Below are 25281 nucleotides of genomic sequence, written 5' to 3' on the forward strand. Positions count from 1 at the left end.
CAAATGTTAGTGAGATCAGCTTTTGAAGAAATTTGTTTTTCTGTCTCATTTATCTTCTGACTTGTTATTTATAAGCTGTTTTAATTTTCTCTAACTTTATCATCTTTGCACCTATCACAGCATCAGATGTGGGTGTTCAATAAATATTAACTGATGACAAATTCTTATTTTTTTCAGCTTATTAGTCAGATCTCTGAAAATAAATATATCTGTCATTTATGATTTTTTGGCTACTTTAAATATCCAGACACCTCTTATAATTAGTTATTGTCTGGATTGAATGTTACTTTACACTGAATTTTTTGGGAGGAAAACCAATAATTGATTTCTGGGGGTAGAATAATTGCAAGTTTTAATTACCTCTCCCTGTGGAGAGATACTTTAAGAAAGTCTTCCTATGTAGCAAATAATAAGTCATTTCTGTGTTGTATCTTAATGATTTTTATTTGAATACAGATTTTTTTTTTTTTTGGTTGTGGGAATTGAACTCTGCGCCTGGGCACAGTCCCTCAGCTCTTCAGCTCAAGGCTAGCGCTCTACCACTTGAGCCATACATAGCACCACTTCCAGTTTTGTGAGTGGTTTATTAGAGATGAGTCTCACGGACTTTCCTACCCCGGCTGGCTTTGAACCATGATCCTCAGATCTCAGCCTCCTAAGTAGCTAGGATTACAGGCATGAGCCATTGGTGCCCGACTAGATTTTTTTTTTTTTCTATTGAAGAACAGATTAACCCAGGGAAGTAGGAATCAGTACAGTTCCCACAGGATCAGGGTGTCATTTAACATTAATGATTTTCTTCCTTTTTCCTGCTACAATTTCTCGTTACAATTAAGTCATTGATTTATTATTTGAGATTTCTTTCTCTTTACTCATATTCTCCATTTTCATGTAAGGTAATCTAGGAAAATTTTTTCCACCTTAAAGGTGTGACCCAGAGTAGGTGATAATTATAATTTTAGCCTATTAAGTTACTTGAAGATAAATCCTGCCCCCAAGGAAGTCACAGTATAAACTTGATGATAGAGATCCTTGAACATTACTGAAATCCAGTGTGGCAAGGGTCGTTTTGGAGGTGTGTAAATGGAATTCCATAGGACCTTGGATTGGCAAGCGCTACTCTGCTAATAGTGTAGGTGTCTGTCACTGTGAGAAAGTGGAGTGGGTCTGGCAAGCTAGTGGGAATTACAAGATAGGTGAGACCAAAAGGATCCTAGGTGGGAAGAGGAACTAACAGACTCAAAAGGCTTTGCGCCTGTGTGGAGGCAGCACAGGAGAGGGAGGGGCAAGCTTTCAGTGGGAAATGTTTGGCTCAAGTCAGGCTTCATCACTTGTGCAAGGACTGAGGGCAAGTTCTTAGTTAATCTGGGTTCAGGTTTTTCATCTGTAGACTAGTGATCATATTCTCTGGGTTTGCTAGTGTTGCGTAGTTCTGTGGTTATAGTCAAGTTAGAAGATATGCTTGTTTAGGGAATCATTTGTATTATGGATGGACTGATCTTTCACTGTAGATTTTGTCCTTGTAGGTTAAAGCAGCTACTGGTGAAGAGGTGTCTGCGGAGGATCTTGGTGGTGCTGATCTTCACTGCAGGTGAAACAGGAATGCTTGTTTCTTTTTAGGATTGATGACTATGTTACTTGTTTTACATCATTTTTTTCTCAGTGCTCAGCTTGTCAAGCTAAACTATAACTTAGTCTTCACGTTCAGTTTTTTGCACAATTGCATTTATAGCTAGACTTCAGTTTTTTCAGTATAGTGTAGGACTGGAGAGCCAGGTTTCTCATTTAACCAATACCCATTGAGTATGTATTATGTACTAGGCACAATTTTGTTTTTGAGGTGTGATCAAAGATGTGATGGTTTTTTTAATAGGGGTATAGGAAAGTGAGGAGGTAAACATAATGACATGAACTGATTTCATTTTCTGAATAGGACACCTGGAGGAGAATTTGGGACTGGGAAAAGGGGATCAGGCATTCCTTTCAGACTTGAAAAACTAGATCTGCTCATGTGACATCTAAGTTGAGATTGCTAGGAAGGGAGTATCCTATGAGAGGAACAGTTCAGGGTTGGAAGTTTTTATTTGGGAGTCTGCATAGAGGCGGAATTTAAAACTGTTGCACTAAATATGTTCACCTTAGGTGAATACCTTTAGAGAAAGGGGCTCAGCACTGTGCTCCAAATGGCAGCTTGAACTCAGTTGCACCATCAAGTTCAATAGCCACACAGGTCAGTAAGCTCCCTTTGTTTTTTAGGGAGTCAGGTGGCTGTGGGAGAAATTTAGGGTGACAGGGAGGATGGGTGGTGACATTTCTACATTTTTCCTATCATAAACTGCCAAACTAGCCTCTGGCTAGTTTGTTGAGGGATCCTTTGTCCCAGTTTTCAAGAACTCATTCCTTTGACAATCACTTGTGGATAGATTGATTGTATTAAGTGTTAATGAATAATTCAGAAAATCTTAGATCTAGTTCCTATCCTCAAGTTCTTATAATTAGTCAGGAGAAAGAAATGAATGAGCTAAAAAAGTTATAAACATGCTGCTAACTTTACATTTAACAGTTACAGGGAGAATAATTAAACGAATGATTAGGGTGGAGTTGACATGGTCAAATTAAAATTTGGGAGGTGGCATGTTGCCTGAGCAACACGGCAGGGGTAGGGGTTGGAGGGTGGGCAGTGGTATAGGTACAGTACTGTTGTGCACCTGGCTGCTTCTAACTGTTACTACATGGATACCAGCAAGTGTGTACCAGGCTGGCATGGGCATTTCATTCTGGAGAGAACAGGGTGGCAAATAGAAAGGTACAAGTTAGGAACATAGGACATGTGTTTGTAAATGCTTCATCAGGGGACAGCAATATAACAATTGAGGAACATTTTTTTTTTTTAGTCAATTGTATGGCTTGAACTCAGGTTCTGGCATTGTCCCTAGGCTCTTCACTCAAGGCTAGTAGCATTCTACTACTTTGAGCCACAGCTCTTACGGTTTTCTAGTGGTTAATTAGAAATTAGAGTCTCATGGCTGGGCGTCGGTGGCTCATGCCTATAATCCTAGCTACTCTGGAGGCTGAGATCTGTGTGTCACAGTTCAAAGCCAGCCCGGGCAGGAAAGTCCGTGAGACTCTTATCTCCAATAAACCACCAGAAAACCAGAAGCAGCGCTACAGCTCAAGCTAACAAAAAAAAAAAAAAAGTCTCATGGACTTTCCTGCTCTGGCTGACTTCAAACTTGATCCTCACATCTCAGCCTCCTAAGTAGCTAGGATTACAGGTATGAGCCATAGATGGCCGACGAACAAAAAAAATTTTTTTTTTTGTCGGTCATGGGGCTTGAACTCGGGCCTTGGACGCTGTCCCTGCGTTCTTCAGCTCAAGGCAAGCGCTCTACCACTTGTGCCAAGTGCCACTTCTGGTTTTCTAGTGGTTTATTGGAGATTTGAGTCTCATGGACTTTTTCTGCCCGGGCTGGCTTTGAACCGTGATTCTTAGTTCTAGTCCTCCTGAGTAGCTAGGATTACAGGTGTGAGCCACCAACGCCCTGCCAAAATATTTTTGTAAAAATTTGACTGTTTAAAAAAATAAAGCTGTATGTAGGCAGACCATCAGGTTAGGAATGTTGATTCTGGAATTCATTTTCTGTTTGTTGCACTTACTACTCTTGAGATTTAGCCAGATTTTAGGCTGCTTGAGCCTCATTTCTTGTGTGGAATGGAGATATGGATAGTTCCAACCTCCTAGTACAGTTTCTGGTACAGAAAAACACCAGAAACTGTCCACAGTTGTCTGTTTGAAACCATGGCAATTTTTAAAAAAAGTGTTAAAAAAATGTACTTGTCACGTTGTTTTATGTTCTGTGAAGCCTCTGATTAGTCTTTTTTTTTTTCCCTGCCAGCCCTGGGGCTTGTTTTCAGGGCCTGGGCATTGTCCCTGAACTTCTTTTTTTTTCAAGGCTAGTTCACTACCACTTGAGCCACAGCACCACTTCTGGCTTTTTCTGTTTATGTGGTACTGAGGAATTGAACCCAGGGCTCCATGCATGCTAGGCAAACCCTCTACCACTAAGCCACATTCCCAGCCCTGATTAGTCATTCTTAAGGTTAATTTGATACAAAACTTGCTTATATAGTTTCTCACCAAAGATTTTTCTTTCCTTCTGTTTTGGTAATTTGCCTAAATATTAGACAATTTTTTATAAGAAAATACTATTTTAAATACAGCTCCCTCTGTTTCTGTTTTTAATTGATTATGGTGTGGTTAGAAGTTAGTAAGTATCATTGATTTTATGAGTAAAGCATTAGATAGGATCAATTTTGAAATGTTATATTGTTGAAAGGCCTGCTATATGCATAACAATGAAGAGCTATAATAAAGAATAACATGGCCTTTGCTCTAATTTGTGAACACCCAGTTCAGAGGTAGAGTTACATGAAATTATCATGACAGCCAAGGGTTGGGCAGTTGCCTTACATGTGACATCAGACCTTCAAGTGTAGCAGCTCAGTCCATATAAGATGAACCCTCAATTTTTTTTTTCAGGTATATATTTTTACCTGAGTTTAAAGAACTTTTAAAATGCTTTATTAGATAGCCGTAGTACATCAACATCTGGAATAACAAGCCATCTGACTAGGGCAAAACTAGTCACCAGAGTAAGCCCATGCTTCCTTTGTGGCACTTTAAATCCAGAGGAACTCCCATCTCATATTCCCTATTTTATCTGGATTTTTTTTTTTTTTTTTCTGGTCGTGGGGTTTGACCTCAGGGCCTGGGCGCTCTGTCCCTGAGCCTCTCTGCTCAAGGCTAGCTCTCTACCACTTGAGCTACAGCACTACTTCTGTTTTTTCTGAGTAGTTTTTTGGAGATAAGAGTCTGAGAGACTTTCCTGCCTGTCTGGCTTTGAGCTGTGATCCTCAGACTTCAGCCTCCTGAGTAGTTAGGATTACAGACATGAGCCACTGGAGCCTGGCTTGGCCTGGATTTTTATCTGTCATTCAGGGGACATTATTTTCAGCTTCATTACCAGGGTCTTCAAGAGACCATGATCAATATCTTCTTTAGAAGCCCAGTTGGGTGCAGACACTCCTGATGTTATTGGCTAATTGTGAATGTGTATCATCTGTGGACAGTGTGCATCATCCTATTCCAGGAGCACTTAAAAAAGAAGCCTTGTCAGCAAGGCCCATGGTTTAGCAGAAGGTCAGGAGAAATAGAAGTCATAGGCTCTGTTACTGCTGTTATTAGTTCTAGGGCAAGGTACCTGTGTGTACCTCTGTCTTTCCTCTTTGGAAAATGAAGTTTATGTCATTTCCAGTGACATTATGAGAAATAAATAAAATGACTCTTATGGAAGTATTTTGGAAATAAGAATTGTCCTTAGCTGAGGAAGGTATTTGGGTTTAGATGTTTAATTTCTTCTTTTTCCCAGTTCTAATTGTTGTTATGTGCTTTACTCTCTAGAAAGTCTGGAGTCACTGACCACTATGCCTTGGATGATCACCATGCCCTTCACTTAACAAGGAAGGTTGTGAGGAGTCTCAATTACCACAAGAAACTGGATGTATGTAGTATATGCTCTCCTTTTATTTTCCTGCAGAGTATTGTAGCTTATGCCACCTGAATCAGGTTGACATAGTGTTCCAAATTTTTATAGGTTACTGTTGAACCTTCTGAAGAGCCATTATTTCCTGCTGATGAGTTGTATGGAATCGTTGGGGCAAACCTTAAGAGGAGCTTTGATGTCCGAGAGGTAAATGTGGAAGGGAAACTGAGCTGTTAGCCATACTGTCACAGTGTCTTTGTGTCATTCTCAAAGCTAGTTTGTTGCTGTATGTTCTTGCACAGGGATAGATGTGGTTCTTACTCAGTAAGGAGGTGACATATAGGAAAGATGTTTTTTCATAGTATAGGTGTCACTAGTGAGATGGAGAGGTCTTTAGTAATTGGGAAATTTTCAGTGCACTACAACAGAGCTTTGATTGTTCCCAGAGCAGACTCTACACCCCTGTGGGCATTAGGAACAACACAGTGCATCTTCACAGAATTCAGCTATGCCTTGTCAGTGTTCTACTTTGGGAAATGGATAAAATGTCAGAAAAAAATCCTTTTGGAAAATCAGTATGACATTAGTGAAGAGTAGACTTGATTACAGTTGGAAAAGTTGCTATGGTTACAGATTTTGATAGTCTTCTGTAATCTAAAATGACAATTTTTAGTGTTTGCTTGGAGCATGTAGGCTTTTATTTTGTTCAGTATCTATAGCTGGCAGGATAATTTTTGGATTGGGAAATCATCTTAATAAGAGTATCTGTGTTAGAAACTTTAACCTGTAAAGTTTCTTCCTCTTTTTGGCTATAAAACTATTTACTCAATGAAAAATGTAGAAAACACATTTCTTAAAATGGTTCTAATTCTATCAGCCAGAGAGAGTGGCTCACTTTTGGATATTTTGACATAAGACATGTTTATATTTGGCTGTCCATGGCTTCTGGGTTTGTGGTTCTGCTCCCATGGATTCCACTAGCCACAGGTCATTTAAGAAATATCTGCAGCTCATCATGTACAGACATTGTTCTTATCCTTATTCTCTATTCAATGCCGTACAACAATTATTTGTATAGAATTCACATTATGTTAGGTAATAGGAGCAACTGCCTACTTTAGGAGGATGGGCATAGGTTATGTGCAGGTACTATTCCACTTTATGTAAAGGACTTGAATATATGTGGGTTGTGGTATGAGAGTTCCAGAACCAGTCCCTCATGGATAGAGTTGTATGGCTATACATACACTTATTTATATCCCATGCTTTTTCTTTTACAATTCAAATTATAAACATTTTTCCTTGTCATTAAAAGTTCTTCATGAAACATTTTCTCTGGCTGGGTTTTAATTCTTATACTAATAATATAGTAATATGGTAAGCATTAAGTAAATACTTTATGTATGAATTGATAAATGCATTTGTTATTCCATTGTATAGATGTGCTTTTTTAGCCTTCTGTGTGCTGGGAGTACAGTAGTGCACCACTGTGTCTTACCTTTTTAAATAGTAACTTCATCTTTCACTTTTTGCTGTTTTGTGCTGACTGTTGTTAAATTCTATTTTTTTTTTTTTAATGAAAGCAAGTAAGAGTTGGACAGAGTCTCAATATTTGTGGAGTTAACAACAACAACTGAAATCTGAACTGGAAAACCCAGTCAGTTGTGTAGGTTTAAACATCTGAGCACTGGTTTCTGCTTCTAGAAGTGGGAATAGAACCATATTGTCTGTTCTTGAAGTCTAGGTTCTTAGGAAGATACTTTAATGTGACATGTGTAGGAGGAAGATTCAAGATCAGTTCTACTAATGAGCCCTTGATTGCTGTACCCTTGGAGCAACTCTTCTTTCTGGAGCAATGGTAGTTGTTATTTGTTCATTGCTTGTTAAAAGAGGCTCAGCTCTGGAGGCCCATAGCTAAAACAGTTAACTGGTATAGTTGCATATTTATGCAAATTAACTAGCAGATAGTAATAACAATAGACCCTTAAAATGAGAGCCAGTAAGTATGCTTTAGTTAACATTTAAAATATTAGCTTTAAAAAAGATGAAGAAGTAGATGCAGAGAACTTTAAGGTTATTCATTCATTTATTGATTTTACAATAAAACAATTGATTTTGCTGGGGATTGAACCCAGGGCCTTATGCATGTTAGGTGAGTACCACAGAGCTACATCAGTTTTAAGATGTAGGTTTGAAGGGTTTTATGACCAGTTTTTCAGAGGTAGAACTTCATCTCAGCATTATTTTTACAAGTCCTTTTGGTCTTTCTTCATCATGTCTTCCTTGCTTTGTCTCATCTATGTGGAAGTGAAAATGACTCAAATAATGTGCTCTGGGAAACCAGGCTTTGTGATACCTTTGACTGGTGCCAGTGTCTTCTAACTCTAAGCTCTTCTGTGCCCTGCTTCTTCTGGTTGTATTCTGAGGCATACCAACCCCCTGCGCCTCTGCTTGGAGCTGAGCCCAGTCACCAGTACCCTGTGTCCTTGCTACTGTTTTCTTGTGTGCAATAGTGCTCTTGCTTTATGGTGCAATAGCTCTTGCTTTATAGTAAAATTAGAGCCCAGTATATGTTCTGATCAGTAACGATGTCTGTCAGGTAAAATTCTAGGACCATTTTTCTGTGTACAGTGACATTTTTGTGAAAGTGACTATGTCACTGTAATTAATTTTCCTTATAAATAACTTGAATGCAAAAATTGCTCTGTGGTATCATTATTCAGAGACACTTATTTTTTTTTTCCTCTTAGGTCATTGCTAGAATCGTGGATGGAAGCAGATTCAATGAGTTCAAAGCCTTATATGGAGACACATTAGTTACAGGTACAAAAGTGAAGAAGGGAAAATCTGAATGTTTTCTACTGTTTTGAAAATAATCATCCCTTTTTGCAAGGCTTTGATGCAGTTGGCATGAGCTTTGTTATTTGGAGCACTACAAATGTATGAGTCACTTTTTTAATGGAGCTGTTTCCTACAGATTATTTGTAGCTGAATGGCTCCATAGATGCAAAATTGAAAATGATGACAGCTGATGCTGTGGTGTGGGTCTTTAGCTGTGACTTTGTGGCATTGTATGCGAAGGTTCTTACAGTAAAATTAGCAGGAAATATTTGTTGTTCTTTCTGCCCTGGGTAGCATAATTATTTTAAAGATTTCAGCCTTGTTTCCTGCATTTTTCAATCTAGTTCAGCTGAGAAATTTGATATGATGCTTAACTTTTCAGAAGGATGTTAAGGTGACTCTTTTCTCAGATGATCCTGCATACGGTGGATTGTGGACACTATCTGCTTCCTGTAAGGGTGGATGGGCTGGGTGTCTTTGTCATACCACTTATCATACCTTTTCTGAAATAATTTGAGAATGTATAAAAGTATTTTGTTTTTTGTCTTCAGATGTTAATTTTATAGACTTCTGAAGAAAAATATATCATACAGATGTTAGACTCTTGGACAAATAGCAGAACCAGTCTTATGAATTATACTTGTTTGTGACATGTTTGAAAATAGAGCAGTTAATCTGAAGATAACGTATCAAAGTAGGGAAAAATCTTAGCTGTAAAAATCCAAATTGCAAATGCATGTTAAAGCTTAAGGCTAAACCTTAGCATTTTCTCTTGGTTTGATTTGTGAGCAGGAGAAAGGTTCACACAGAAAGTAGAATTTATGTTTTTATATTTAGGTGTTTAAGTGATTAAGAGCTTTTTGTTTGATATATGGACAGGATTTGTTACCAAATGGTGCAGGATATAACCCTGATTGTGTAGCAGTTTAGAGCTTCTCTGCTTTCTAAAGATGGATGGGCTGTCCTTGTCAGCTACTTCTAATGTATGTGCCCAGGACTTGCCAAAAGACTTGTGATACTTTTGTCCTCAGAAGACTGGGGATAGATCTACCTTCTTCCACTCCTTGAAACTACTGAAACATATAAGCTTGGAATAAGGAGGGGAGAGAGAAGAACAGGGGATGCCAGGGAACAGGTCTAAGGAGTGGGAGGAAGGTCAGATTTCATAGAGACTCAATGTCTTCACAAGGGAAGTTATTAAGGATTTTCTCTTGCATCAGAACTTGGCCTTATATAGGCCCCAGTAGTTTCTTGGATTTAATAGCTTTCTTGCTTAGAAGTCCAAATTGGATCAGACAGTTGATGCTCCCCAATAGTGTGCCTAGCACAGTGGGTCATATTTCCTACCCAGCAAGTCCATCAGTACCTGCTCCTCAAGCTGGGCCATGAGGTTGAAGGACTTTGTGGTTAAAAGGGTAGCACATTGGGCATTGGAGGCTCACATCTCTAATCCTAGCTACTCAGGAGGCTGAGATCTAAAGATCATGATTTGAAGCCAGCCTGAGCAGACAAGCCTAAGAGATTCTCATATCCAATTAACCATCAAAAAAAATTAGAAGCGAAGCTGTGGCATATGTGGTAGATCATTAGTTTTTATTTAAAAAGCTAAGGGATAGTGCCCAGATCCTGAGTTGAAGCACTGATTCTGGCACGCACGTGCGCACGCACACACACACACACACTCTCTCTCTCTCTCTCTCTCTCTCTCTCTCTCTCTCTTCCAAATGAATTCTAGCATGCTGCCTTTGTTGGTGGGGCAGGACCAGAGTGGGTTGCTTGACCTTAGTGTGAGTTTCCCCCTGCCCAAGATGCTTTTGGACATGGTAGTGCCATTTAGGATGACTAGGCCAAAGCCTATGCTTTTGTCAAGAATTTGAGGCCTAAGAGTCATAGGTGGCCATCACAGCAGCATCTGTTTTATTGCATTAAATAAGCATGCCCATTAAAAAATAAGCCAGCTGGGTGCTGGTGGATTATACCTGTAATCATAGCTACTTAGGAGGCTGAGATCTGAGGATCATGGTTTGAAACCAGACCAGATAGGAAGGTCTGAGACTCTTATCTCCCTCCAATACTCAGAAAAAGCTAGCTACTCAGGAGGCTGAAAGGATCACGATTTGAAGCCAGCCTGGTCAGACAAGCCCAAGAGACTCTCATCTCCAATTAACCATCAAAAAAATCCAGAAGTAGAGCTGTGGCTTAAGTGGTAGAGCACTAGCCTTGAGCAAAAGAAGCTCAGGGACAGAACCCAGGCCCTGAATTCTGGCCTAGAAAAACATACACACACACACACACACACACACACACACACACACGCACGCACGCACGCACGCGCGCGCACGAGTATACAGAAATATGTCACACAGAAGTCAGCTTTATGGCTTAATCAGTCCTATGTTCAAACACTCATGCTGTTTAGTCTTCCTCTACAATGCACTTGAGCAGTTGTGTTAGATGGACATAGCTGTACAGCTTGAGTATGAATAAGCAAAGTTCAGGACTGTAGGGCTTTCAGTAGCAAAACTGTCACCAAGTGTACCTGTATGGAGCATCTATTTCTAGTTTTTAAGTAGACTTGTTGAAAGTGTATGGAGAAAGACTTTTTCACTCTCATCAAGTTCTTCTCATTTATCCAAATAATAAGACACTTCTTGAATCCCCTGATGTACCTGCTTCACAAAGTAACAGTTGTTTCTCTCTTCTCCCAGTTTCTTCCCCCTTCCCCACTCCCCAATTTGGAGTGGTGACAAAGTGGGAAAGGAAAGGAAAAGATGCAAACGCAGAGAAAATGAAGATGGAATGATTCGTTCTTCAAAGCTTAACTGGATTTCTTGCTTTATATTTGGTTATTTCTAGGCTTGACTATTCTGGCTTTCTTAAAAGAAAAATTATTTCCCTGAATTTATCCTTTTAAAGGCTTAAGCCAGTCATTACTATAGGCATTTTTGGCCATGTTGGCAAATAGCTCTGAATGTTGACTTTTAAATGACTCCATACTTGTTGTTCAGTGTGTCCTAGGCACTCAGATATCCTTTAGGTCACAATCATTAAACCATTATTCAAAGACAAAGGGATAACAGTGTATGTAACATCAGTTCTTTTTATTTTATTTTATTTTATTTGTAAACATATTGTACAGAGGGGTTACAATTACATGGGCAGGATAATGCATACATTTCTTACCAAGCATTGCAGCCTCCTCCTTTGGTAACATCAGTTCTTTAGAGAAGGAAAAATGTGAAAGCCACATTCAATTTAGGAATCAAAACTTGTGGGTTTTTTTTTTTTGGTCAGTTGTGGGGCCTGAACTCTGGGCCTGGGCACTGCCCCTCAGTTTTTTAGCTCAAGGCTAGTGCTCTACCACTTGAGCCACAGCACCACTTCTGGCTTTTTCTGCTTATGTGGTGCTGAAGAATTGAACCCAGGGCCTCCTGCATGCAAGGCAAGCGCTCTACCACTGAGCTACCTTCCCAGCCCCGGAATCAAAACTTGTGACACAAACTATTTTATCATAGACAAAATTTCTTTACATTTTAAACTTTGATCTGAAATTAAAGATCATGCAAATATACCTCTGTTGTGAATTTAAAGCCCTCTGAAAAGTCCTTTCTGAATTTTCTTTTGAGGATTTGCACGGATATTTGGATATCCAGTGGGCATTATTGGAAATAATGGAGTTCTCTTTTCTGAATCTGCAAAAAAGGCAAGTATTGATAAAAATGTGTGGGAATTTTGTTTTAACTAAAATCAAAAGTCACATGATGAATTAAAATGCATGCATAAAATCTGTGTGATGTTTAACTCTGGATAGCATCCAACAGCACTATGCCCTCATGGGTGCAGTGTTAGTGTTGGAAGCAGTTCTTGTGGTGCTTTACATTAATGTGATGTAAAGAATTACCTGTAGCATAATTAAAAATCAAATACACTCATCTTAGGAACACTTGCTTGAAAGTGCCTGTTCTTCAGGACTTCCTATGCTGTAGGGATTCAGGCATGCTATTCAGGGATGCTGAGATTTGATCTGTTTATTCTCTTCTGTCCTACCATCTGGTTGTTTATGTTTACTTCCTGGCGCTAGGAAGTCTCTGGTCCTGGGGTTCTGACTTTTTTTTTTGCTAGTATTGGGGCTTGAACTCCTGAGTTCAAGACTGGTGCTCCACACCTTGAGCCACACCTCCAATTTGGCTTTTCACTGGTTAATTGGACATAAAACTCAGATTTGTCCATCCCAGACTGGCTTTAAGCTGTGATCCTCAGATCAAAACCTGAGTGCCTAGGATTATTACAAATGTGTGCCTTTTTTTTTTTTTTTTTTTTTTTTTTTTTGCCAGTCATGGGGCCTGAACTCTGGGCCTGGGCGCTGTCCCTCAGCTCTTCAGCTCAAGGCTAGCGCTCTACCACTAGAGCCACAGCGCCACTTCCGGCTTTTCTTTTTTCTGTTTATGTGGTGCTGAGGAATCGAACCCAGGGCCTCATGCTCGCAAGGCATGCACTCTACCGCTGAGCTACCTTCCCAGCCCCAAATGTGTGCCTTTTTATTGTGATTTAAAGGGAGGAATTTTCCTGTGTCTTTCAGCTTAATATTTGATTTCAAAGGTCATTGTCTTGGATTTATCTAATCTTGAGTAAATGTAATCTATATGCTTTGGTGAAACTCCTAAGAAAAAATTTAATCTTTTCTATAAACGAGGTTAAGTGTCTCTTGTAGCAATGAGGCTCTTTTATAACCCAACTGAGAAATTCGGTGAAATGTTTTATTAATATGTCAGTTTCTAATTTTACTGTCCTTTATTATTTCCTCAACTCAACTATAAAAAAATGAAAAAGTAAAAATAAAGAAAATTAATGTCAACCATAATCATATCATGAAGAACTTTTTAATAACAGTTCATTAGGTAGTATTAGCTACTGGGGAGGATCAAGGTTTGAGCCCTCTCTTGTAGGAAAGTCATCTAGACCAACCTCCTCCCCTAAAGTTGGTATTAACATGCATAGGGAGATTTTTGCTTATTTTTATTTATGTTTATTTATTCACTTATTTAATACTGGGCCTGGGGCTTAAACTCAGCCTGGATACTGTCCCTGAGGTTTTATGCTCAGGGCTAATGCTCTACCACTTGAGTTACAGTTCCACTTCTAGCTTTTTGGTGGGTAACTAGAGATAGAGTGTCCTGGACTTTCCTGTCTAGGCTGGCTTCAAACCTCAATATGCAGATTTCAACATCTTGAGTAGCTAGGATTATAGGTGTGAGCTACTGGTGCCTGGTTTAGCCTCATTTAATAATATAAAGTATTTCTCCAAATATTTTTCCTGAGATGATTTTTAGTGAGAAGCACATAATTATTTTAATAGAAGAAATTCAGCCTCGATGTGGTAAAACTGGTCTAAAATACTGGCTATCCAGAAAATGGAGATAGGAAGGTTGGAGGTTTGAGGCCAGCCTCTTGCAAAATTGCAGAACCCTGTCCAAAACAAATGAGAACAAAAAGGACCATGAGCATAGACTAGTAAGTGGTAGAATGTAAGATGCCAAGTTTCACTCCAGTTTTCCCCCGTCCTCCCTAAAATGGGGCAGGACCAGATAAATCACCGATTTGCCCACTTGTTACACATAAACCCAGAATGTTATACTTGGCCCCTGTCTGACATTTCATTTAACTAAAATAAGCCCCCAAATCTTTGTGATTCCTCATCCCTGAAAACATAGTCATCCTGAGGTTGAACACTTACTTTGCAATTTTGTACTGTCCAGCAGAGCTAGCAGAGTAAGCCTAAAGGAAATGGTTGACAAGCATTTCTTGGCTGTAATAGAATTTAGAAGACAGGAAAAAAGCACTAGCTAGAGGTTTAGTCATTAACCTAAACTCAAAACTAAAAACATTTTCAGTGCTCACCTAATCTAAACATCCCATTTCATTTGAGCATGTTAGTAAGAAAGGTTGGTATTTTGTCATAATGTATGAAGGAATGGTTAGCCAATGGTCATTAAATAGGGTCAGTCACTGGTGGTTCACACCTGTAGTCCTGACTACTCAGGAGGATTGAGATTTGAGCCATCCCTGTTAGGAAAGTCTGTGAAAATCCTATCTCTAGGATTACCCATCAAAAAAGCTGGAGGTAGATGTATGGTTCAAGAGGTAGAGTGCCAGCCTTGAGCAGAAAAGTGAAGCAAGAGTGTGCAGCCCTGAGTTCAGTTATTAGAAAATTTATTACTAAGTCCAGCAATTCCTGAACAGTGGTTGGCTTGCAGCCACATATTATTGATTGTATGGGTGATTATACAAGGCAAGTGTGTCCTGTTGTAATGGACAGCATCTTTGATGGAAAGACAGAGCAGCCAAAGGTTATTCACTCTTCACTCTGTCCCAAACTGCAGTTTCGTTGGATGTAAGATGATCATGAACCTTTAATGCCTTTTATAAAGGACTTCTGTTGTTTGCATCTAGGGTGCTCACTTCATCCAGTTGTGTTGCCAAAGAAATACTCCTCTGCTCTTCCTTCAGAACATCACTGGTGAGGAATAGTTCATTCAGCTTGGTTACGTTTACTCTGGGAAGGTTCTATTCGATATACTTTCTACTAGGCTCTCTTTAAGAGTCAACCTTTTTTTTGGTCAGTGATGGGGCTTGAACTCAGGGCCTGGGCACTGTCTATGACCTCTTTTACTTAAGGCTATATCACTCTACCACGCTGAAGCACAGCATCACTTCCAGTTTTTGAGTGATTAATTGAAGATACAAGTCTCATGGGGACTTTTCTGCCCTGGCTGGCTTCCTGAGTAGCTAGGATTACAGGTGTGAGCCACTGGTGCCCAGCTCAAGGGTCAACATTTTACTTCATGAATACTTTATTTTTGAGGGGATGATCCATTCTTTCACTATTTTGGAAGGAAGGTGGTTTTCATATAGAGGCTTATTATGAATGTAGGCTTGCACAGAACATGTGATCTTTCATCAGCCTCCCAGATGCAGGAATTATAGTAGTATATACCACACCCATTAAAATTACCTTTTTTTTTTTTTTGGTCAGTCATGGGCTTGAACTCTGGGCTTGGGCACTGTCCCTGCACTCTTCAGCTCAAGGCAAGTGTTCTACCGCTTGAGCCACAGCGCCACTTCCAGTTTTCTAGTGGTTTGTTGGAGATAAGAGTCTCATGGACTTTCCTGCCTGGGCTGGCTTTGAACCATGATCCTCAGATTTCAATCTTCTGAGTAGTTAGGATTACAGGGGTGAGCCACCAGCACCTGGCTTATCCATATATATTTTTTTAATTCAAGCAGTTTCTCAGTTTTGTGCATCACAAACACAGGCAAAAGAAGTGCCATCCCTGGAGACCTGGGAGCAAAAGAAGAAGCAGGAAGCCTGGCAATTGAGTCTGGTAGGGACTCCTAGCACCCAGTGAAATAATCTTTATTTCATCAAAGTTTTAAAGCATGCTGCAGCCTTCTGCAGATATAGATAGATAGATAGATAGAGAGAGAGAGAGAGAGAGAGAGAGAGAGAGAGAGAGAGAGAGAGAGAGAGAGAGAGAGAGAGAGATAGATAGATAGATAGATAAATAGATATTTTTTTTTTTTTTGTCGGTTGTGGGGGTTGAACTCTGGGCCTGGGTGCTGTCCCTCAGCTCTTCAGCTCAAGGCTAGCACTCTACCACTTTAGCCACAATCCACTTCTGTTTTTCTGAGTGGTTTATTAGAGATAAGAGTCTCATGGTCTTTCCTGCCAGGGCTAGCTTTGAACTGCGATCCTCAGATTTCAGCCTCCTGAGTAGCTAGGATTACAGGCGTGAGCCACCACGCCTGGCTGCAGTAATATTTTAAACTAAGTCATTGGAGACTGGAGACCTCCCAATCTGCATACTCACAGTCCTTTCTCCTAGCTGGCCATGTCACATGGCTACCAAGCTGCTGCTTTGAAAAGGTTTCTTGACAACAGATTGCCTCTTTTTTGTTGGACAAAGTTTTAGTGTGCATCCTAATTACCTGTTGTAAGGAAATTTGAAAAGTGGTGAGAGAAAAATCTTATTTTACCTGTTAAATCACACTTTTAGGAGTGTACTAAACATAGGTGTTTTGTTAGGGTGAGAGACCAGTAACTAGTTTCAGCCAAGGTGATGTACTGTGGTACTGATTTCTGCACATTCATCTCATCACCTGGGCCTTTATTTCTGTCCAGGATTCATGGTCGGGAAAGAGTATGAAGCCGAAGGAATTGCCAAGGATGGGGCCAAGATGGTGGCTGCTGTGGCTTGTGCCAAAGTGCCTAAGATCACTGTCATCATTGGGGGATCCTATGGGGCTGGAAACTATGGGATGTGCGGCAGAGCATATAGGTGAGTGATTGTCATGATTTCCTCTGAAAGAAATGTTTTAAGGATTATTATAAATGTCCAGTTTATATCAGGCTTGAGGTATAGAATGGCATTCATAAATCTTGATTGATTATATCCTAATTTATGTCATCTCAAGGATGAAATTAAGGGCTAGGAAAGGTGGCTTAGTGATAGAGCGCTTGCCTTGTTTACATTCTTGAGGCCCTGGGTTTGATTCCTCAGCACTACATCAGCAGAAAAAGCCAGATGTGCTGTAACTCAAGTGGTAGAGCACTCGCCTTGAGCTGAAGAGCTGAGAGATAGCACCCAGGTCCAGAGTTCAGGCCCCGCGACTGACAAAAAAAAAAAAAAAAAAAAAGAATGAAATTAAATTTAATGCCAGTGGCACTTTTTGGAAACAATTTAAAAGGAGAACCAGGAAGTTTTGATAATGAAAATCCTCCACATGAGACTTGTGTGATGCAACCAAGATCTTGCATTGATCTCTTGGACTAGAAAAGAAGATTGAAATGCAACCAACCCAGTGAAGCAGTGTAAGCATAAGGTAGAAGAATCAGTAAAGCCTGGGTGCTAGTGCCTCATACCTATAATCCTATCTAGTTAGGAGGCTGATATCTGAGGATCAAAGTTTGAAGCCAGCTAGTCAGGTAGCATAAAGACACATATGACCAGTTAGGAGCCAGAAACAAGATGGCTATAGACAATAGCATTAAAAAATATTTTTTCTTTTAAATTATTAAGTAGTTGTACGCAGAGGTTTCAGTTCAACATGTTAATTTATGAATACAGTACATCCTGATCAGTGTTATCTCTTCTCTGTTTTCATTTTTGTTGTTACTGGAGCTTGAAGTTCAGGACCTTGAGTTCTTACTCTGCTTTGTTGCTCATGGCTTGAGCTCTGCCACTTGAGCTACACCTTCACTTTGGACTTTTTTCTGGTTAGTTGAACATAAAAGTCTCCTGGATTTGTCTGCTCAGGCTGGTTGATGACAGCCTTCTGAGTAACTAGGTTTATAGGCATGAGCCATCAACACCCAGGCAGATAATGGCATGATATTATAAATGCTTTTTTTTATTTTTTACTTATTTTTTTTTATTGTGAAAATACTGTAGGGAGGGGTTACAATTACATGGGCAAGATAATGAGTACATTTCTTATCAAGCATTGTAGCCTCCTCCTTTGTTTCCCCTTCCCATCCCTTTCCATCCTCCCCCCCAACACCCTCAACACCCTCCCTCCTCCCCCTCCCCCGCTATGAATACTTTTATAATGGAGAACCTAATTATATCCTCATCTTCAGAGATTGGACTTATTGGGCTCTAGGCATCGGTTGTTTTTGTTTGTTTTTTGCCTTTAGTAGCACTGGGGTTTGAACTTGGTCACCTTGATTACTAGGCAGGTGCTCTCACACTTAAGCCATATCCTAGCCTTAGACCAAGATTCTCTTACCTTTGCTTTCTATATAACTGGGGTTATAAGCATGCACTATCACACTCAGCTCCACTTGTTTTGTTTTGTTTTGTTTTGGTTCATTGTCACCGTTGCCTTTTTTTTTTCCCTACTATTGAGCCTGCGTGCTGTCTCTTTAGCCTTTTTGCTCAAGACTGGCATTCTGCCACTTTAGCCAGCTTTTTGCTGGTTAATTGGAGATAAAAGTCTTATGGGCTTTCCTTCCTTGCTGGCTTTGCACCGTAGTCCTCAGATCTCAGTCTCCTGAGTAGCTAGGATTACTGGCATGCTGGTAGCATCTGCTTTGCTTGTTTTTCAAGGCTCTCAGATAATTATACCATGTAGCTGGAAGAACAGTTGCTAAATTAACAGGCAAATAGGGCCTCTGAAAGATCTCTATGGGTATTGGATTAATTATTCTTTCTTTTCTCCCAGCCCAAGATTTCTGTACATGTGGCCAAATGCTCGTATCTCAGTGATGGGAGGAGAGCAAGCAGCCACTGTGTTAGCCACAGTAACAAGGGACATAAAAGCCCGGGAGGGGAAGCAGGTAGGTGACATTTTTTTTCCTCTGTGTTTGGCCTTCACAGTGAATCCGTGGAGCAGAGCACCTAGCCCCATTCTGTTGTTACCACAGGGTTATGCTGACCTGAAGCTGTCTGAGCATTCAGGTTCACCCATGCATCTTCTCTTCCTTTTTTCAACCCATTGCATTTGATTTACCTTTGGTCATTTATAAATTTTTTAAAACTGTCTAGGTGAGTGCCTGAGGCTTAAAGATGTTTCATTCTTAGTCATTTGCAGTTGGTGAGATTCAAATGAATCCAATACTTCTTTTTATAGCTGAAAGTATGAGAATTTTATATTCTCCATTTTGCTTTTAGATCGTCAGTAAGAATCCCATGAGTAGGAGGGCTCAGTCATCTATTGCAAATTGAATCCTGTTACAGTCTGAAAGAATAAGTAAAGAAAATTAGAAAGGGCAGTGGAAACTATATGCAAGGCAACTTAGTAAGCAGCTGCTTTTTATGTGGATTTTTTTGTTTGTCCTGGTTAGAAATTCTTGTGAGATTTGCATTTTTATTAATAACTTTTAGCCTTTTCAAGTTAGCACCAAGCCTTAAGATGATTACTGTGTGCTCCTAAAGTGAGCATCATGTGGAAGAGGCCCGTCCTCTCCAGGCTTTGAGCCGGCATCAGGGTCATTCATTTTTAATGCTGGGCTTGTGATGATGGGATGATAGAAAAGCCATCTTGAAACCATGTCTTGAAATCCCAATTATGTTTCCAAGAAGGCTTAAATTGAGGTGGTAGATCCATCTGTATCAGTCATTATCAATGCATATATATGTGTCCAGGTGGGTGGGCCCAAGATGGGGACATGTAGTAGAGATATGGAGTTGAATAGATGGGATATGAAGTTCTATCTGATACTTTGAAATCATCACTTAAGCTCTGTGAAGCCTAGAACTACTAAGCAGTAGCTCTTTGATAAATTTTCATGTGATATGCAGATATAGGTACCACTTACTCCTTTTATATGTGAAAGGTAAGTAGAATTGTTCTCCCTCCATATTCTTGGTCCATAAAATGTTGTTTAAGTTTGTATATAAAATAGGATTAAGATTTACTTAAAATAAATAATTTGCTTCTGGGAAGTGGTGCTGTGGCTCAAGCAGTAGAGTGCTGGCCTTGAGATGAAGAGCGCAGGGACAGTGCCCAAGCCCAAGGTTCAAGCCCCACGACCAAAAAAAAAAAAAAATTGCTTCTGGTGTGGAATTTCTTTTTTAAAGTTTTGTTTTGTTTTGGATTTTGTTTTTCTTGAGATAAGGTCTTATGTAGCCCAGGCTATACTTGAATTAATAATTCTCTGCTTCTGCTTCCCCAATTTTGGCATCACAGACATGTACCACCATGTTAGCTGGAATTTGTTTTCGTTTTTGTTTTTGCAGTTCTGGGCAGGGCCTGTTGCATGTTAGGTAAGTTCTATACCCACAACCAAAATGCAAATACTTTTCAAGATTTCTATATTCAAGATTACTATAGATTTTTTTTTTTTGTCGGTCGTGGGGCTTGAACTCTGGGTCTGGGCGCTGTCCCTCAGCTCTTCAGCTCAAGGCAAGCGCTATACCACTTGAGCTACAGCACCACTTCCGGTTTTCTGGTGGTTTATTGGAGATAGGAGTCTCACGGTCTTTCTTGCCCGGGCTGGTTTTGAACCGCGATCCTCAGATCTCAGCCTCCTGAGTAGCTAGGATTACAGGCGTGAGCCACCAGCGCCCGGCAAGATTACTATAGATTTTTAATACTGAATTATCACTTGATCCTCATAATGCTGATAGGAAAGCCACTAATATGTGTATGCACACATGTGTACCTGCCACCTGCCAGTCTTAGGGCTTGAACTACTCAGGTCCTGGGTACTATCTCTTAGGTTTTTTTGTTAAGGCTGGTGCTCTTGCACTTGACTTACTGCTCCACACTTCCAGCTTGTTGGAGTTACGAGTTTCACAGATATTTCTGCCAGGGCTGGGTCAAACCACAATCCTCAGATGATAGCCTTCTGAGTAGTTAGGATTATAGATATGAGCTACCAGTCCTCAGCCAAAGGCCACTCATTTTTAATAAAGGAAAAAAATATCTATACTACCTAGGAAACTGATTATAGTTTTGTCTATTTTGGATGAAAATCTTCTACTTTACCTTTCTTGTGGGAAGTATTTTTCTATTATTTAAGTAGATGTACAAAGGATTTTCCATTTAACAAAGCAGTTTATAAATACAATGCATCATAATCATTGTCATCCCTTAACACTCTTCTTAGTTTTGTAGTACATACATTGAATTATTGTTATTAGTTATGGGGTTTGAACTCAGGGTCTGGGCACTGTCCCTGAGCTCTTTTGCTTAAGGGTAGCACCCTACCACTTTGAGCCACAACTCCACTTCTGGTTTTCTGGTGGTTAATTGGAGTTAAGAGTCTCAAGGACTTTCCTGCCCAGGCTGGTTTTGAACCATGATCCTCAGATCTCAGCTTCCTGAGTAGGTAGGATTATAGGCATGAGCCACCAGTGCCTGGCTTACATTAAATTCTTTCCTTTATTCACTTTCCTCTTGACCCCACCCCACCTTACGCCTTTCAAGTACGAACTTCTTAGTGTTTATTTTGTTGAATTTTGCCTTTGCCTTTCTACGCAGTTATACAATTTGAGTTCTCCCTTGAATCTACCATCTTAAGCAGAGGCTACTAAGTTTAATGTGGCTCTTTGGTTATATTCTATAACTCATTTCCATTATTGTTCCATGCTGGAATATGATACGTAATACCCTTAATTTTTACTTTCAGTGACCTCAGGACATTGTCTTTAATAATGGACTTGTAAAAATGTGCTACTTTGAAGCTTAGGCTCAGTCAGATTATGTATATCAGCAACACTTGAAATCTTTTCATATTATGTGAATGTTAGTAGTACTAATCTTTTTTTTTTTTCTTTCAGTACTGAGGTTTGAACTCAAGGCCATATGCTTGCTAAGTAATTCTCTACTGAGCCACAACTCCAGCCAGTTGTGGTGTTCATTCTTATTCATGAAATCTTTTTTGTGGTTACCTAAGTGCTTTCAGTTGTTCCAGTAAAGCTGATTTACTCTTGTTCTCTTTCAGTTCTCCAGTGCTGAAGAAGCAAACCTAAAAGAGCCTATCATTAAGAGATTTGAAGAGGAAGGAAACCCTTATTATTCTAGTGCCAGGTAGGAACCAGAGCATCACTCACTCTACATTGGGAATTTTGACATTCAAATGGGCAGTTTTACAGAGACCTGAGCTGCTGGCATGGTTGGCCTTTATAGAAATATAAAAATTGTGTCTGGCTAGGTGTGATGACAGACACCTGAAATCCCAACCATAGGAGGCCGAGGCAGGGGGATCATGAGTTTGAAGCCAGCATGACCTACATAGTGAAACTCTTTCTCCAAAAATCAAGATGTCTTGACAAACTTTATATTGTTAGACAACAGTTAACTAGCTACCTTCCTCCCAGTTTTTCAGGGTTATAGATCTATCACCATAGTCTGATTTTACCTGCCCCCCCTTCCCCCCCCCCCCCCCAACCAAACCCATCTCTGGCTGTAGTTGTAGAGTGGTAGGGTCCATTCCTGGACCCTGTGACCTGTAATCAGAGGTGAGCCATGCTAGGAACTAGGAATAAGAATGAATGGCTATAATCAAGAACTCTAATAACAACAGATGTTGTAGGGGGGATGGACAGAAGGGAACCCTACTGCATTGTTGGTGGGAGTGTAAACTTATTCAACCACTTTGGAAAGTAGTCTGGATGTTCCTCAAAAGACTCCACATAGAGCTCCCCTATTACCCAACAATCCCACTTTTGGGTATTTACCCGAATGATCACAAACAAGGCCATACTAAAGCTACCAGCACAACTATGTTTATTGCAGCATTATTTACCATAGCTAAGATGCCCCTCAGTAGATGAATGGATCAAGAAGATGTGGTATATATACACAATGGAATTCTATGACTCCATCAGAAAGAATGACATTGCCCCATTTGTTAGGAAATGGAAAGACTTGGAAAAAATTATATTAAGTGAAGTAAGCCAGGCCCAAAGAAACATAGGTCCTATGGTTTCCCTTATTTGCAATTACTAGTATATGTCTGAGACAAGCAGAAACGGTCAGATAAGTTGATGTTAGGCAAAATGAACCCCAAGATAAGGACTCAAATGGTTTTTCTTTCTTGCTATTGTTTCTAACATTTATAAGATGATTTCTTTGTTGCTTTGTATGTCCTTCCCCAATGGTATAACCCCTGTTTTCACTGTATTTGATGTTGGTAGAATTTGTGGAGGGGAAGGGAAAAAACAAATAGTTTAAATAGGGGTACAGGTGGACCCATTGCAACAATGAGATATACAAGATGTTAGAAAAACGGTCTTTATAACTTTGGCGCCATGTGGGGCGGGGGGGAGGGGCGGGTGGAGATGGGAAGAGATGGGAAGGGAAAACAAGGGAAGAAGCAACAATGCTTGATAAGAAATGTACTCATTATCTTGCTCATGTAATTGTAACCCCTCTGTATGGTATTTTCACAATTTAAAAAAATTTAAAAACTCAAATCAGATGCAGAAAAAAAGAATGATAGTCTTGATTTTGCCCCTTTTTTTATAAAATTAATTTTTTTTGTTTTTGCTAAAAATGTAGATTCCTGTCCATGCAGCTCTGATTATTTTGTTGTTATACCATTTTAAGCCTGAGATTGAACACATATTGGCACTTGGGTAATAAGGGTGCTCCAACAGTTGGAAGGTGACACTGTTCACAGTCAGGGTCCCTGTGTGGTTCAGCTAATCACCTCTTGCACCACTGCAGCTGTTATTGTTTGTTTTCTATTCCACATAATGAGGTGATAAATCACTCCTGCCTGTCCCTGCCCCGGCTGGAGACTTGCTGGTGTGTGCTTTCAGATCTTTTTCCCCCCACAATTTCAGTGTTCTGCATTTGGAAGACAAACCTAAGCTTCCTATCTATGATCTTTTGGTCATGATGAAAAAACAAAAGTTTTTTAAATTAGGATATGCTATGATTTATACCATTTACTGGTGAGGGCAAACTGGAAAGGAGGGAGAAAAGAAAATCCAGAGTTAGAGTTAATTTTACTTAATTAATGCCTATTTGGGTTTGCACCTCTCTTGGCACTGGGGAAGAGAGACTAGCATACTGATTTTCAACATCATCCTTAATTTGAGTTCAAATAGTAACATCTGGAATTTTTGTTTAAAGCCTGTTTGTCTTCTTGCTGACTGTATTTTTCAGATTTATAGGTATATTTATTTTATAGGTATATTTATATAGGTGTATTTATATTTAATATTTATAGACATAGGTTCATTTAATTGAGAATAAAAATTTTTTAATTTTTAACTTGAGAAATAGACATATTCCTCATTTTGCTATTACACCAACAGGTTTATATAGTGGGCAATAGAAGGGAAGAAGTAATAGAAAGCAATGTGAGACTTTATTATATTTTTTGATGGTCATGGGGCTTGAACTCAGGGCCTGGGCACTGTCTCTGAACTCTTTGGACAAAGCTAGTGCTTTACTACATTGAGCCACAGGTCCACTTCCAGTTTTCTGGTGATTAATTGGAAATAAGAGTCTCAGGGGCTTTCCTTCCCAGGCTGGCTTTGAACCACACTTCTCAGATCTCAGCCTCCTGAGTAGCTAGAGTTACGGGCATGAGCTATTGGTGCCCAGCTTTTAAAAAAAATATAAAGTTGATGTACAGAAGAATTGCAGTTATATAAGTTAATGAGTACATTTTCTGTTTGGACAATGTTACCCCTTCTTCTCTCCCAGTTTTTTCCTACCATCCCTCCCACAAATTGTATAATTCATTTTCAACATAGTATCTAGTCACATGAGACTTTAAGGTGAAATATAAACTATGCATTATAAGCTTACCGTGTTTTTTCATATAAGGATTGACTGAAATACTCAGACATAATTGAAATATAGAGCATCAGTTACTAAGTGTGGTAGGTGCACACCTGTAACCTTAGCTCCCAGGAGGCTGAAACAGGAGGTTAATAAGTTTGAAGCCAGTCTGGACTATATAATGAGACCCGGTCTCAAGAAACAAAAAGAGAAAAATGGGACTATCTTGTGGGAGCAGTTAATTTTTTGTTCTGGATAAAGTAAGTCATCTATTGAAAAAGATTGCATCCTTTGTTTGCATCTAAAATTACTTTACTGGGCTGGGAAGATGGCTCAGTGGTAGAGGTGCTTGCCTTGCTTGCATGATGCCCTGGGTTCAATTTCTCAATACCACATAAACAGATAAAGCCAGAAGTGGAGCTATGGCTCAAGTGGTAGAGCGTTAGCCTTGAGCTGAAGAGCTGAGGGACAGGGCCCAGACCCAGAGTTCAGGCCCCATGACCAGCAAAAAATAAGTAAATAAAATAAATAAAATAAAATAGCTTTACTGGATTACATGCAAGGTAGGAATGCAAATGGCCAAGACATACTTATCTTTGGAAATAAATATTGTAATATGGAAAAGTTCTCTATTAATTTACAGGTACATATTCTA

General features: G+C 39.7%; 1 protein-coding gene across 1 annotated transcript in view; it reads left to right on the forward strand.

Moving 5' to 3' along the window:
* Mccc2 (methylcrotonyl-CoA carboxylase subunit 2) overlaps positions 1 to 25281 on the forward strand; it is a 61130-nt gene that overhangs the window by 27474 nt on the left and 8375 nt on the right. The window contains exons 8-16 of the mRNA XM_070031319.1: positions 1527 to 1591; positions 5462 to 5561; positions 5655 to 5750; positions 8294 to 8366; positions 12011 to 12087; positions 14835 to 14901; positions 16564 to 16720; positions 18606 to 18720; positions 21832 to 21917. Of these exons, the coding sequence (XP_069887420.1) occupies positions 1527 to 1591; positions 5462 to 5561; positions 5655 to 5750; positions 8294 to 8366; positions 12011 to 12087; positions 14835 to 14901; positions 16564 to 16720; positions 18606 to 18720; positions 21832 to 21917 (836 nt within the window). The remainder of the gene's footprint in view (positions 1 to 1526; positions 1592 to 5461; positions 5562 to 5654; positions 5751 to 8293; positions 8367 to 12010; positions 12088 to 14834; positions 14902 to 16563; positions 16721 to 18605; positions 18721 to 21831; positions 21918 to 25281) is intronic.

The sequence above is a fragment of the Dipodomys merriami genome, unplaced genomic scaffold (genome assembly GCF_024711535.1).
Source record: "Dipodomys merriami isolate MVZ:Mamm:240054 unplaced genomic scaffold, mDipMer1.0.p SCAF_20, whole genome shotgun sequence".
NCBI classification, from domain to species: Eukaryota; Metazoa; Chordata; class Mammalia; order Rodentia; family Heteromyidae; genus Dipodomys; species Dipodomys merriami.